Consider the following 11,698-nt stretch of genomic DNA (forward strand, 5'->3'; position numbering starts at 1 on the left):
CAGGGCAGCCGCGGGGATCCCAGCCAGGGACCGCGGGCTCGCTGCCTGTCAAGCCGACATCCAGGAGAGGAGCTGGTCTCTCCCAGAAAGCTGAAAGCTCTCGAGGGCAGTAGTGGAATGAAGCCAGAGGAAATCTTAGAAGGGACACCCCCCCACACACACTTCAATAAGTAACATTGCCTTTAGCATTAGAGCTTTAAAAATAACAGAGACATTTTGGGAAATACTGGGTGGCAAGGATGCCAAAGCTTCCTAGCACATCTGATGCTTCATCCCCAAACTTTCACCCATCAGTCCCCAGAGCATCCTATCAAGCAGAGCACATGTGTGCAGGAGGCAACGGGGCTGCTCCTCCCTGTTTTGTAACCAAAGGGGAAACTGAGGCAGAAACCAAGCAGACTCACCCACAGCTTCAGGAGGAGTCGGTGTTGGAGGCAGGATGAGTGCTGTGAGCCCTGCAGCCACGTCCCGTTTGGGGGGGGGGGGGGAAGAGCCCTTTGCCAGGCACGGGCAGGAGCACTGCTGGCCCCCAGGGAGGGATGCAGCTCCTGCATGGGTTGATTTCTACCAGGCACTTTATTTGAAGGAACCCAGTTTCACCAAGAGGGCAGGAGTATGCTCTATGTAACAAGTTATTTATTAATTTTAACAGAGCAGGGACCTTTCTTCACACCCAGGAATCCCTCCTGCTACGTCCGCTTCATCTTTCCCCCTCCTGATCACAGCCCGAACCCCCCTTCTCACAGAGCGGGGCAGAGCCACCCCAGCCCTGTATCCCTGCAGCGCCTTGCTGCTGGCTGCCAGACAGACAGACCTACACAGGCCAGCTCCCAGGGCAATGGCACAACGTGTGCCACCCAAGGCCATCCTCATACACGTCCCTGTTGCCCATGGGAGCTGAAGGGAGGCGGGTGGGCTCACCAGCTCCCTGCATCTGGCACAGGGATCCCACCTACGCACCGTGCTCTGAGCCACGAGGGGAGACAGCCCAAAGGCATCCCCCTCCTTCCCCCACTCTCTCACGCTGGGGGAGCACATCTCTCCCACCCCCTCGCTCCCTCCAGCCCCCAGAGGGTTTGCAACAGCCAGCCAAGGAGGGGGACTGTGGATGACGGGGGAGGCGAGGGCTGCTGCCGGCCTGCGGTGCAGGGTGATGGACAGCCGAGAGCGGCTCTGGCTGCAGCCATCAGCCCTGCCACCTTGCCAGGCGAGCAGAGAAAGTGCAAAGCAAAGCGGTTTTGGTACCAGCCGGGCAGCCGGTGGTCCCCATAAGCATTGCGCCCCAAAAAGCAAGGAGCCAGGTTTACCCAGGGGCTTTGCATGGAAAACAAGGGTTGTGTCATCCGTCAGCGAATGGGGCTGCACGTCACTGCCGCGCAGCAGAGCTCGTGCAAGGGACTTTGAGATGGCGCAAGCGAGGTGCAGGATTTGGGAGGTGGTGATGGACAGGCCAGGACAGTAAGATGGAGCCAACAACCAACGCTCTCCCCTCGCGCTCTGCATCCCCTTCCAGCGTCCCCTGCAACTGCTTCACCCCGACCCACCCACACCCTTCGTGGTTCTATTTTTTTGGCTTATTTAGTTTGTTTTTAAACCCCATGGAGATCAAATTGTGACTTGGCAGCTAACAGAGCTGGCCCTACCGGGCTCCCCAGACTGAACGAAGATCTTTAGAAGAGACCAGAGTGAAGTCCTGGGGTGAGCGAAGCCCTCCCTGCCCCTCGCCCGGCCCCGCTGGCCGCTCACAGGGTGGCGGTGGGGTACTGCGCCCAGCCCACCTCCTTGTATGCCGCCGTCACGTGGGTGTAGATGAGGGTCTTCATCTTGGTCCAGGCGCCGTGCGCCTCGGGGGTGAAGTCGTTGGCGTATTCTTCAGCAATGACCTCCAGCATGACACCAGTGAGTTTCTGGAGAAAGGCGGACAGTGAGGGGTTAATAACTCTCCAGGGAGTGGCTAACAGCAAATTTAGCTTTTTCCTAAAAAAAAAAAACCAACCCAATTTAATCCTGTGGCTGAGTTCTGGGAATGACAACCCTCTGTGGGACAGACAGATGTTCGGGAGGTCTGTCGACAGCCCAGGGAACAGACAAGGCAGGTAACCAGCCTGCCTGGGCAGCGGGGAGGCTGAGACCCTGACATGATGGGGTGCTGCTTGCAGGTTCAAGCATCTCCCTAATTTGGGCACCTCAAATTATTTAGTCCTTTTTATCATGCTTGATTTCTAAAAGAAGGGACATACAGCCACAACCATGCCGGAGGGGCTGCAGGCAGGACGCAGGCAGGCAGGTTTCCCTGGGCAGGGTGAGGTACGTTGGCTGCGTTTGGGAATGGTGGTCTGCGTGGGACAGCATCGCAGCGGGACACTGCAGCCACGTAGGGAGCAACCCCCACGACCAGCCAACCTCCTCTGGGTATGGACAGGCAGCACCAGCTCGCCACAGCTCCCTCTCTCCTGCCCTCTTCCTAATTTCTAAAGCATCCCAGAGATTTTCTTTTTTTTTTTGCTCCCATCCTTTACCTTAAAGTAGATGGGCTCCACTTTGTGCTTGAGGGCATGGGCCTTGCCCACCAGGGCCAGAACAGAGGAGACCTTTTCGGAGTCATTGATGTTCTCCACCACAGTGTTAATGGCACCCATGACCCGCCGAGCGTGCTTACGCAGTTGCAAGCTCCTCTCCATCTCCAGCGGGTCCTCCATGTGCTTGAACTGGCTGAAGTACTGCTTGGCCGATGGGAAGTTGACAAAAAACCTTCAAGAAAGAATAGACACAAAATACCATCAGGAGGGTGAGAAGAGGCTGAGAGGTTAAAGCAAAGCATGGAGCGGTGGAGATGCTGGAAACCACCCCCTTGCATCTAACACAGCCAGGGCTGGTTTTCTCTTTGAATTCCCTGGGAGCTGTAGCATTCAGCTGCCTAAAAATCAGCAGGTTAATGCCTTTCTCCCCAGCCTTCCCTATCTGCTACAAGGGCATTGCAGCTGGATATTCATCTACAAAGCAGAGGCAAGACCGAGTTCTTGATACCCAGAGACTCCACCCAGGCGTGCCAGATGCTGTATACACACCCACAGACATCAAAACATCGTGTCCTGTCTCAGAGAGCCGGAGATGAGCATGAAAACCTCTCTTTATCCCAGCCAGCCTCTCCCTGCCCCTCTTCCCCAGTCCCACAGCAGCTTCCTGGCCCTGTGGGCTTTAATCCTGCATTGCCACCCAAAACAGTCTCCCCCTGCCCAGGATGCCCCTGACTTTCACAGATCAGCCCCACCAGAGCCTCCAGCAAGATCTCAGCCCCAAGCTCATGTCACTGCTCATCTATGCCAGGAGTCACTTCTGCCAGCACGAGGATGCCCCAAACACCCAGCCTGCCCCTCTAGCAGGGAAAAAGAGAGCTGAGGACCTTCTTTTCTGCTGGATTAAATCAACCCCAATGAAATGCAGCTGAAGCAAATGAAGCTGCGGTTGCAGCTGACATGCTGAGCTCCCTGGGGAGTTGCAGGGCTGTGGGAGGTTTGAAGGGCATGAGGTGATGAGGTGCAGGTCTGGGGCCAACAATACCAGCACCATCGATGCCAGCACCACAGCCGGTCGCTCTTGGCAGCGGGGGCTGACACCTGAGTTGTGTTAATCACCCCCTTCCACTCGATTTACATGGGAGAGAACAGCAGCAGCAGCAGCGTTTGCTCCCCCCTTTCACCCAGCTCCCTCCCTCTGACCCGGCTCTCCCTGCCTCCTCCTGGGCCCCCCTTTGCCTGGACGGGAGCCAGTGAAGGATGCTCAGGAGGTGGCAGATGGCTCCCAGGGCTGTCCCCCATTGTCCCCTTTGTCCCCGGCTCCAGACAGGCCCCGGGCTGCCTCCTCTCCCAGCCTGCTGTAACTCCCTCCCCAAGGACCATCCCAAACCACGTGAACCAGCGAAGGATGCTCAGGAGGTGGCAGATGGCTCCCAGGGCTGTCCCCCATTGTCCCCTTTGTCCCCGGCTCCAGACAGGCACCCGGCTGCCTCCTCTCCCAGCCTGCTGTAACTCCCTCCCCAAGGACCATCCCAAACCACGTGAACCCATCCTGCCCCTTTTCCCAGCCATCCCTACCTCCCTCCAGGACCAGGTGGGATCCTCTTCCCCACTCACCACTCCACGAATAATCACAATATTGAGGACCAGGCTCATTTACCACTTCATTATCCTCCTTTTCCCCCCTCCCTTCCTTCCTCCGCTCCGTTGGCTTGCAAAAGCTTGGGGGCATTGCCAAGGAAGCGGCGTGAAGCAGCGCCTGGAGTGTACTGCCGCTTCTGTTGCTTCCCTGAGGCATCTGGGATTCATCAGACGGCCCAAAATAGGTTTCGGAGGTGTGAAGAGTGTGCGCGGAAAGGGTGGGGGAGGAAGGAAGGTGGAAAGGGGGAGATAAGGTGTTGCTTTTAAAACCTGGAAGGGGACCTGTGACAAAACTCCTCATGTTATTGTGCAGCCTCCGCCCGGCAAAGCTCCTCCTGACACATCTGGTCCCTGTCAGGAGAAATCATTTCCAGGCCTAGCTGTCTCCAGCTCCTGTCACCACAGAGATGCTCAGTCCACACCCTTCAGCTCGGAGCTGTTGGAGAGGCGGCCGGGGGTGGGCACCGGTCCCCTACGGGGGACAGTCGGCTGGGGCCACACAGATAGCACCGTTCCCAGGATTCAAGACTTCTGCCCCAAGCATTTCCCAACAGAAGGACAGATGTTCTTCTCTGTTTTAATAGGACCATTTTTTCCATCCAGCCCCAGCATCCTTCTCCCCTCATCCCATCCCTCCCCACCTCTGGGCAAGCTGCTGCAGCCCCCAAGCCCACAGCTCCAGCCAGCCATTGAGATCAATGCCCTCCAGCTATCGACAGCTAACACCCCGCCAAGGTTGGAGCTAAGGGTTTTGCCATCCCTGCTAGCGGATCTTTTCCCCCTCCGGCTCTGGCAGGCGTCCCCCCGGGCGCTGGGAGCAGGGGGTGCCGCTGGAAGTGGGACCTGCTGCCCGCAGACTACCCCAACGCAGGGGATGCAGGCTGCCAGCCGGGAAACGCATGCCTAAGCCTCTGAATCCCAAACCATCGGAAGTTCCCTGAAAAGCCCTATTCGATCTCAGCTCAAGGGCATGATGTTGTGAAGACCCAGGGAATGAGCTGAGAAAAATTCCTGGTCTGAGCCAGGCTCTTTCAGCAGAAGGGGTACAGCAAGGGGGGACCGACCCCTGCTCACCAGGAACCCCCCCCACCAAGAGAAGGACCAAAAAGAGCCGCTGGGGCCGATGCCCTTCAGGAGCAGGAGCAGAGGCTTCGTGCCTCTCCCACGGCATCACCTCCACCTCTCTGCCTCTTTCAGCTGGCTATGCCAGGAGCAAAGATTGATTAAACCCCAAAAAGTCCCCAACCTAGGTGAGACCAGGCCAGTGAAGGATCCAAATATTTGGTTTCCAACCTTTCCCACTTCGCAGACCCTCCAGGTGATGCCCCCGTGGGAGCTGAGCCCAGCAGCTTTCCTAAAGGACCTGCAAGAGTGACGGCAGTGATGCTGGAGGGATGTAGAACCAGCAAACCCCTGGCTCACGTGCTCAACCCCATGTGCCGTCTGCTCGCTTTCACCGATGGAGAACTGAAACAGGGGAGCCCAAACCATCTTCGCTTCAAGTTGAAAAGCAAACCCGCGGCCGGCCAGAGACCTGCAGCCATCTCTCCTCGGCCAGTGCCTCTCTGCAGGGCTGGAGAAAGGCAGGCGCCTGCAGCAAGAACTTCTGGCCTGGAGCAAATATTTGAGTTGTCAAACCAAGAAAAAGAGGGGAGGAGGCTCACTCAGTGGTAGTTGTTAATAAACAGAGAAGATTAATTTAACACAAAGGTTAAATATAACCAGAGAGGAAAGGAGAAAAAAAAAAAGGAAGAAATAAAATAACTCAAACAATAGCAAATTAGAAGAGGTGTCAGTTGGAGTTTTTCCAAAGATTAATTTAACACAAAGGTTAAATATAACCAGAGGAAAGGAGAAAAAAAAAAAAAGGAAGAAATAAAATAACTCAAACAATAGCAAATTAGAAGAGGTGTCAGTTGGAGTTTTTCCATCTACAGAATATTTTTCAAGAGTTCAAACATCTCAGGCTCTGGAATTTTGCTGGTTATGTGTGTGCGTGGTTTGGGCTCTTTTCCTTCATCAGAGTCATTAAAAAGATGATATTTACCATTGCATATCACACAAAATGATGATTGATAGAAACCAGATGCCTGCATACCGATCTCATTAAATTTCTTTTTAAGCAATTCCATTCTGCTAATTTGTACTCTGCGAGCTACATCTGGACCCAACGGACAGGGTGTCAGGACTGCTTTTCCTCTCTCTTTTGCCCTTTTAACAACTTTAAGGACACAACCGTTCCCAGTAGCAGAGCCAAAGGAAACAATTAAGGTGCAAAAGCACTGCAGTCACTGGGAACCTGGTTTCTGTTCAGGAGGAGAGACGCCACTTCTCCTCCCATCTCCCTCATCTTCCTCCCTCTCCCTGGACCCTGCAGAGCAAACCCCGCACGGAGGAAATCTTCAAGCCCAGCCATCTCCTTCCTTTCCTAGCTGGAAAGGGGAAGGAAGCCGCTCGCTTGGTCCCCCTGAGCACCTAAACCCTTGATGCTTCACTTACCCTGTTTGCAAACTGTGGGGAAAAAAACGTTAGCAAGCCCTCGAAGCTGCTGGGAGGCTTCAGCTGAACCCCCAGCCAGCACTTGTAGACTTTTTTTTTCCCCCCTAGATTTTCCTACCAATGCTTTCATGTTTTCTCTCGCCTCGTCCCTCTACGTGGGAGAAACTCTCTCTAATGCAGCCTGGAGCCTCTCCGCGTCCCTTTTCAAACCTCTCCTTCCAACTCCTTTCTGCTCGGGTGCCTACAAAGCAGCTGATAATGGGTGGGCAGGTGGTGTGTGGTGCTGCTATTTATTATGCTGAGGGCTGTCTCAATGCTTCGCCTGCACGATCCCCCTGCTCCTCCCAGCCACCTGTAGTCTATCGTCCTATTTTCAGGCTGGGGCAGGGGTGCTGGGTGCTGCCTGTGTTTACAGCTCCCAGCCCAAGGTGAGAAAGGTCTCAGCCACGTCAATGCCACTGCCCAGCAAGACAGAAAAAGGCACAACTAATTGGAGTAAGAAAAGGATGGTGCCTGCTTGCCCCCGCAGCACAGCTCTGCCCGTGTCCTCTCTCTGAGGACTCACAGACTGGTGGAGACGGTGGTGGGCAGCATCTCCAGCTCCGGCGCAGGAGGGCTGGAAGGAAAAGGGCCAAGCCCCCGGTCCACACACTGATGCTAAATTCAACTTCTACAGCGGAGGGAGAAGAGGTGTAGCTGGCCTTTCTCCAGGCTGCAAAGCCTCGGGAGCAGACTCCAGCACAACACTGAGCCGTGCTCAGAGGCCGTAATGCCCCAGGCACTGCAGAGCCCCAGGGCAGAGGGACCAGGACACCCCAGTGAGGCTGGGAGAGGACCCAGCAGCAAAGATGCAGCCAAATACATTTGGGCATGAGCTAGCAACCCCCGGGGGCACGTCCTGCTCACTCATGTGTGCACAACTCACACCTCCAAGTCCTCATTGCTGTTGTCTTCCCCTACCACATATGTGGATTCAGCCCAAAGCCTCTTGGCTGCGTAGATGAACCTTCAGACTAGGGGTAAGGACAGCTTTCATCAATTGACAGTGCCAAAGTGGCTTTTTCACACGCCTCCGGTTTCCTACGGCCCTTGCAATCCCCTTCGCCCAGTGTCTTCATCCACAGCATCATCCCCATCCTCCACACGCGTGTCCCTGCCTCTCTCCGCTGCCAAACCACCATCCCTGCCTGCGTCGCTGCCCGGGGACGCAGCATGCAGGGATGGCCACGTCGGCCCCCTCCACCCTGCCACCAGCATCTCCCCCTGCACCGGGCACCCTTCCTACAGCTCTGCCAAGCGGGGTCAGCGTGGCCCAGCAGGGTCCATGGGTATTATGGAAATGATGGGAAATGATGCTAAAACGTGACTCTTGCCTCCGAGGCAGACGCACGGTGAGGATGGAGTTTGCTGGAGCCTGGCTACGTGTCCCCAACCCCCAGGGACAGCAGAGGGGCTTGGGGGTGGAAGACAACCCCCAGCCGGGTGGAGAAGGGGTAACCCAGATTCACAAGGACGTGGTCCCTGTGCCGGGACCCTCCATCCATCCAGCAAAATCGGGAACCCGATTTTTTGCTGGTGTCCACCACCGTGTCTCCTCTCCAACGCTCCCGTGCTGATTTCCAGCAGCCCCGGCTCAGCGTTACCAGTGGCTCTGCCGGCTGCTCGCCCCCGGCGCTGTGCTCCAGCAGGATTGCCAGCCAGCCAGCACTCCCCGTTCCCCAGCAGTGCTCAGCGCCTGCCAGCCCAGCAAGGGCTGTCCTGACATTTCCCTGCCTTTAATGAGCGCTGAAACTCCGCAGACGGGTGCTCGCCAAGCCGCATTTGGAGGTACAGCCCCGCTCCGCTGCAGCAGCCTCATTAACGGAGCCGGTTAGCAGAGCGGAGACTTGGCCCTCGCCTCCTGCTCCGGGGGAGGGATTTTCAGGACTGGTACCAACACATCCAGCATGTCCTCAGCCATAGCCAGGCAAACCATCCGGGGACAGCGTTCGATCCCCCTGTGCCTTTGCTTCCCTTGGCCAGGGATGTCCTTGCAGCTCTCGGGGTGTCGAGTGGGATCTTTCTAGCCCCGTGCAGCTCGCAAACGATGCAAGGGCAGCTCTGGGACAGGGGACATGGAAAAGGCTCTTCTTGGGTCACCCCAAGAGCTGCTGGCAGCCTCGAGGCCGCGGCTGGTGCGGGATGTGCCGCAGGGATCCCCGTGCAGCCGCTTTGGCCATGAAGCAGCCGAAAGGGCTGGTTCCAGGTGCTGCGATCAGAGAAAAAATGCAGCCGTACAAAAAGGGGCTCTTTCTAGACAGAGCTTGTTAAACCCACACTCGCCCCCTTTGCTGCTCGTGGAGGGGGCTGTTGTTTTGGAAAATGTTCCTCGTGCATGTCCTTGTCAGCAGAGCAGAGTCCTGCTGCTCTCAGGCTCTCTTTGTCTCCAGAAAAACATCTCTCCAGCTTCACCGCAATGATTCGCGAGCGTGTGACAAGCCGTGGGACAGACACATCGCCACACAGAAGGTTGGTCTTTTCATTGGCCCTTTTCAAAGCGAGATATTGCAGCGGGGGGATCTCTCTGAGCTGCTTTGCTCTGAAATTTACCCGTCAGCAGCCAGGAACGGACCCCCTTCCCTATGGACACCTCCACAAAACACACGTTGGCTTTGGGGGTAGCTGCAAAAATAATTTCTTTAAATACCATTTTTGGGTGGATTCAACCCATTTTTTAGATTCAGCTGAAAAAAAAAGGGGTTTCTGCATTGCCAGACTCATTACTCAGGCTCTTTGCTATTTTAACCTAAAACTTACAATAAAATCTGGCATCCAAGGAGTGCTTTTATATCTCAAAGCTCTCTGCAAACTGTCTGAATCCAGGTGTGTTAGCTCAGACTAAGCAGCTGTCGAAATCCGGGGGCCTGATTCTGCATTGGCAATCCTTTGGCTTCCCCTCCTACACCTCCTGAGAGGGAAAGAGCACATCGGGAGTGATGGAGAAGGTAACAATTTTGGAAATTTGAAAAGCTGATGGGTCTGGAGAGGAGATGGAGGGAACAGTGATAGAAACCCCGTGGACACGGCACAGCCTGCGGTGGCTGTGGCAGGTTGCGTTGCCTGCGCTTGGCACGGCATTAACATTTGGTGCAGATTTGCCTGGGAGCTAACAGAAACTATCCCTGGGTTTTATCCTCTGATGGGATCCGTAAAGTTTTGCGGTCCCACATCTGTGACCGCGGTACGTGTGTGTGGGTGTGGGAGCGAACGCGTGTGACGGTCAGGACAGGCTGCAGTTTTAGCCCTGGCGTCCTGGGCTCAGTCGGGGTCTGCAAAGGAGCGAGGATCCCGAGCCCCCGCTGATGCTCACCCCTGCTCGCCTGGGTGCTCTCAGTCCCTACATGCTGCGGAGGGTGGGCGGGGGGGGCTGAGCCGCCTGGGTTCTTGCATCCCCCAGCACAGTCTCGGAGCGTGGGGTATTGGCAATGAACGCAAGGGCATTAGAGAAAGGGGGATGCTTGGGGAGCGACGGCCGCGTGCTCGAAGGGCTCCTGCGCCACACAGCGAGGACTAATACAGATGCCAGATGCTGCCCTGCTTCCCTTGCACACCCGGTTTCCCCTGCTGTGAGCTCTCTAGTGAGGGGTGTTTTTCAAAAAGGATTGATTCCTAAATTACAGATGGGGAAACTGAGGCACAGCAATGAGCCCGGAGGCATGGGGAGGCTACGGGTGAGCTGCAGCCCAGGGCTCCCAGCCGTGCTGGCCGGCGTGCTTGCTTGGGAGTGACCCAGCCGATACCCACAGCCCCGAATGTGCAGGTTGGGGCTCCAGCTCCAGCAAGGGTTAAGGCGGCAGCTGCGAGATGGAGCCTGCAGAGGCCCCTGAGCTCCCGAGGAGGAAGATGAGCGTGGCGAGGAGACTGTGCTTCCTCCAGCGTGAGGCTCCCCCACCGAGGAAATTGTCAATTAACAACATAGTTTTAACCACACAGCGCAGATTCCCATGATCCGGTGGCTGCTCAGCCAGAAGTCCCCATTATTCGTGTTTATGTCCCCTGGGACCCCAGAGGCCCTGTGAGATCAGGACCCCACCGTGCTGCTGGCAGGACCGCAGGGGTTTGCTATGGCTTCAAGCACTAGCAGCAGCCACGAGGGCCGGGAACCTGATGCCCAGCTCTGTACCTCAGTTTCCCCATCTGCAAAGCATGGAAAGGCTGGGGGTGGAGGACGAGGTTGCTGGGCAGGGGCTGAAGGACGGGCAGAGGGAGCCAGACTGGGTTCCTGCAGGATGCCGGCACTGCAGCCCTCCCCATCGCTGCCTTTTGGGTGGGCATCGCTGCCTCTCTGCCTCCGCCCTCGGGGCACAGGATCAGGCCCCAGATTAGTTTTGACCCTTTATGTCCAGAGGTGCTGCAAACCCTGAGCCCTTCCCACATGGGAAAAAGTCATTCCCTGCCCTCAGCAGCTCCGAAGGGATGGAGAGGGGACGGAGCAGGAAAGCATGGAGACACCCTCTGCCACCAGACACGGGTGGCAGAGGTGTTGCAACTCCCCAGTTGCAACACCGACAACAGAAATGTGGCTGCTAACAGATTTGCCTGCTTTTTCTGATTTGCACAGCGGGGTTGCACCAAAGGGGGGCCTACAGCTGTGCATCCCCCTTCCTTCTCCCCGGCCACCCTTCTGCACATCACTTTCTGCCTCAGTTTCCTTAGCAAGGCGATGAGCAACAGCAGCCCTGTACCGGTAAAGCACGGAGGCTGGCTGGGGCAGCTCTCAGCCCCTGGCACATTGCATGTGTGCGCACCCAAAAGTGTGCTGAGCAGGTCAGCTCGCACCAAAACGGCGGCCGCCCGCCGCCCCCTCCCCAGCCCCGACCTCTGGAGCTGCTGAATCATGTCTTGGGAAGCGGCTGCCGCCTGCCCGCGCCACCCGGGCTCCCGGCGGCCTCCACGCATGACCCACTTCTCCCGGCAGCTGATGCCAGCTGGGAAACGCAGCCAGGAGAGCAGCGGCCACCGATGCTCCCAACCCCAGCCAGGGCTGCCCTGCTTTCCCCAGG

The 11,698-nt window shown here is 56.7% G+C and overlaps 1 protein-coding gene across 1 annotated transcript in view; it reads right to left on the reverse strand.

The window, feature by feature from the left end:
- Nucleotides 1-1,495: 1,495 nt before the first annotated feature.
- Nucleotides 1,496-11,698, reverse strand: part of CYGB (cytoglobin) — a 13,111-nt gene continuing 2,908 nt past the window's right edge. The window contains exons 2-3 of the mRNA XM_009279430.2: nucleotides 2,520-2,751; nucleotides 1,496-1,907 (exon numbers count right to left, since the gene is read on the reverse strand). Coding sequence (XP_009277705.1) covers nucleotides 1,743-1,907; nucleotides 2,520-2,751 — 397 coding nt within the window. The 3' untranslated portion in view covers nucleotides 1,496-1,742. The remainder of the gene's footprint in view (nucleotides 1,908-2,519; nucleotides 2,752-11,698) is intronic.

Source organism: Aptenodytes forsteri, unplaced genomic scaffold (genome assembly GCF_000699145.1).
Source record: "Aptenodytes forsteri isolate BGI_AS27 unplaced genomic scaffold, ASM69914v1 Scaffold243, whole genome shotgun sequence".
In the NCBI taxonomy this organism is placed as follows: domain Eukaryota; kingdom Metazoa; phylum Chordata; class Aves; order Sphenisciformes; family Spheniscidae; genus Aptenodytes; species Aptenodytes forsteri.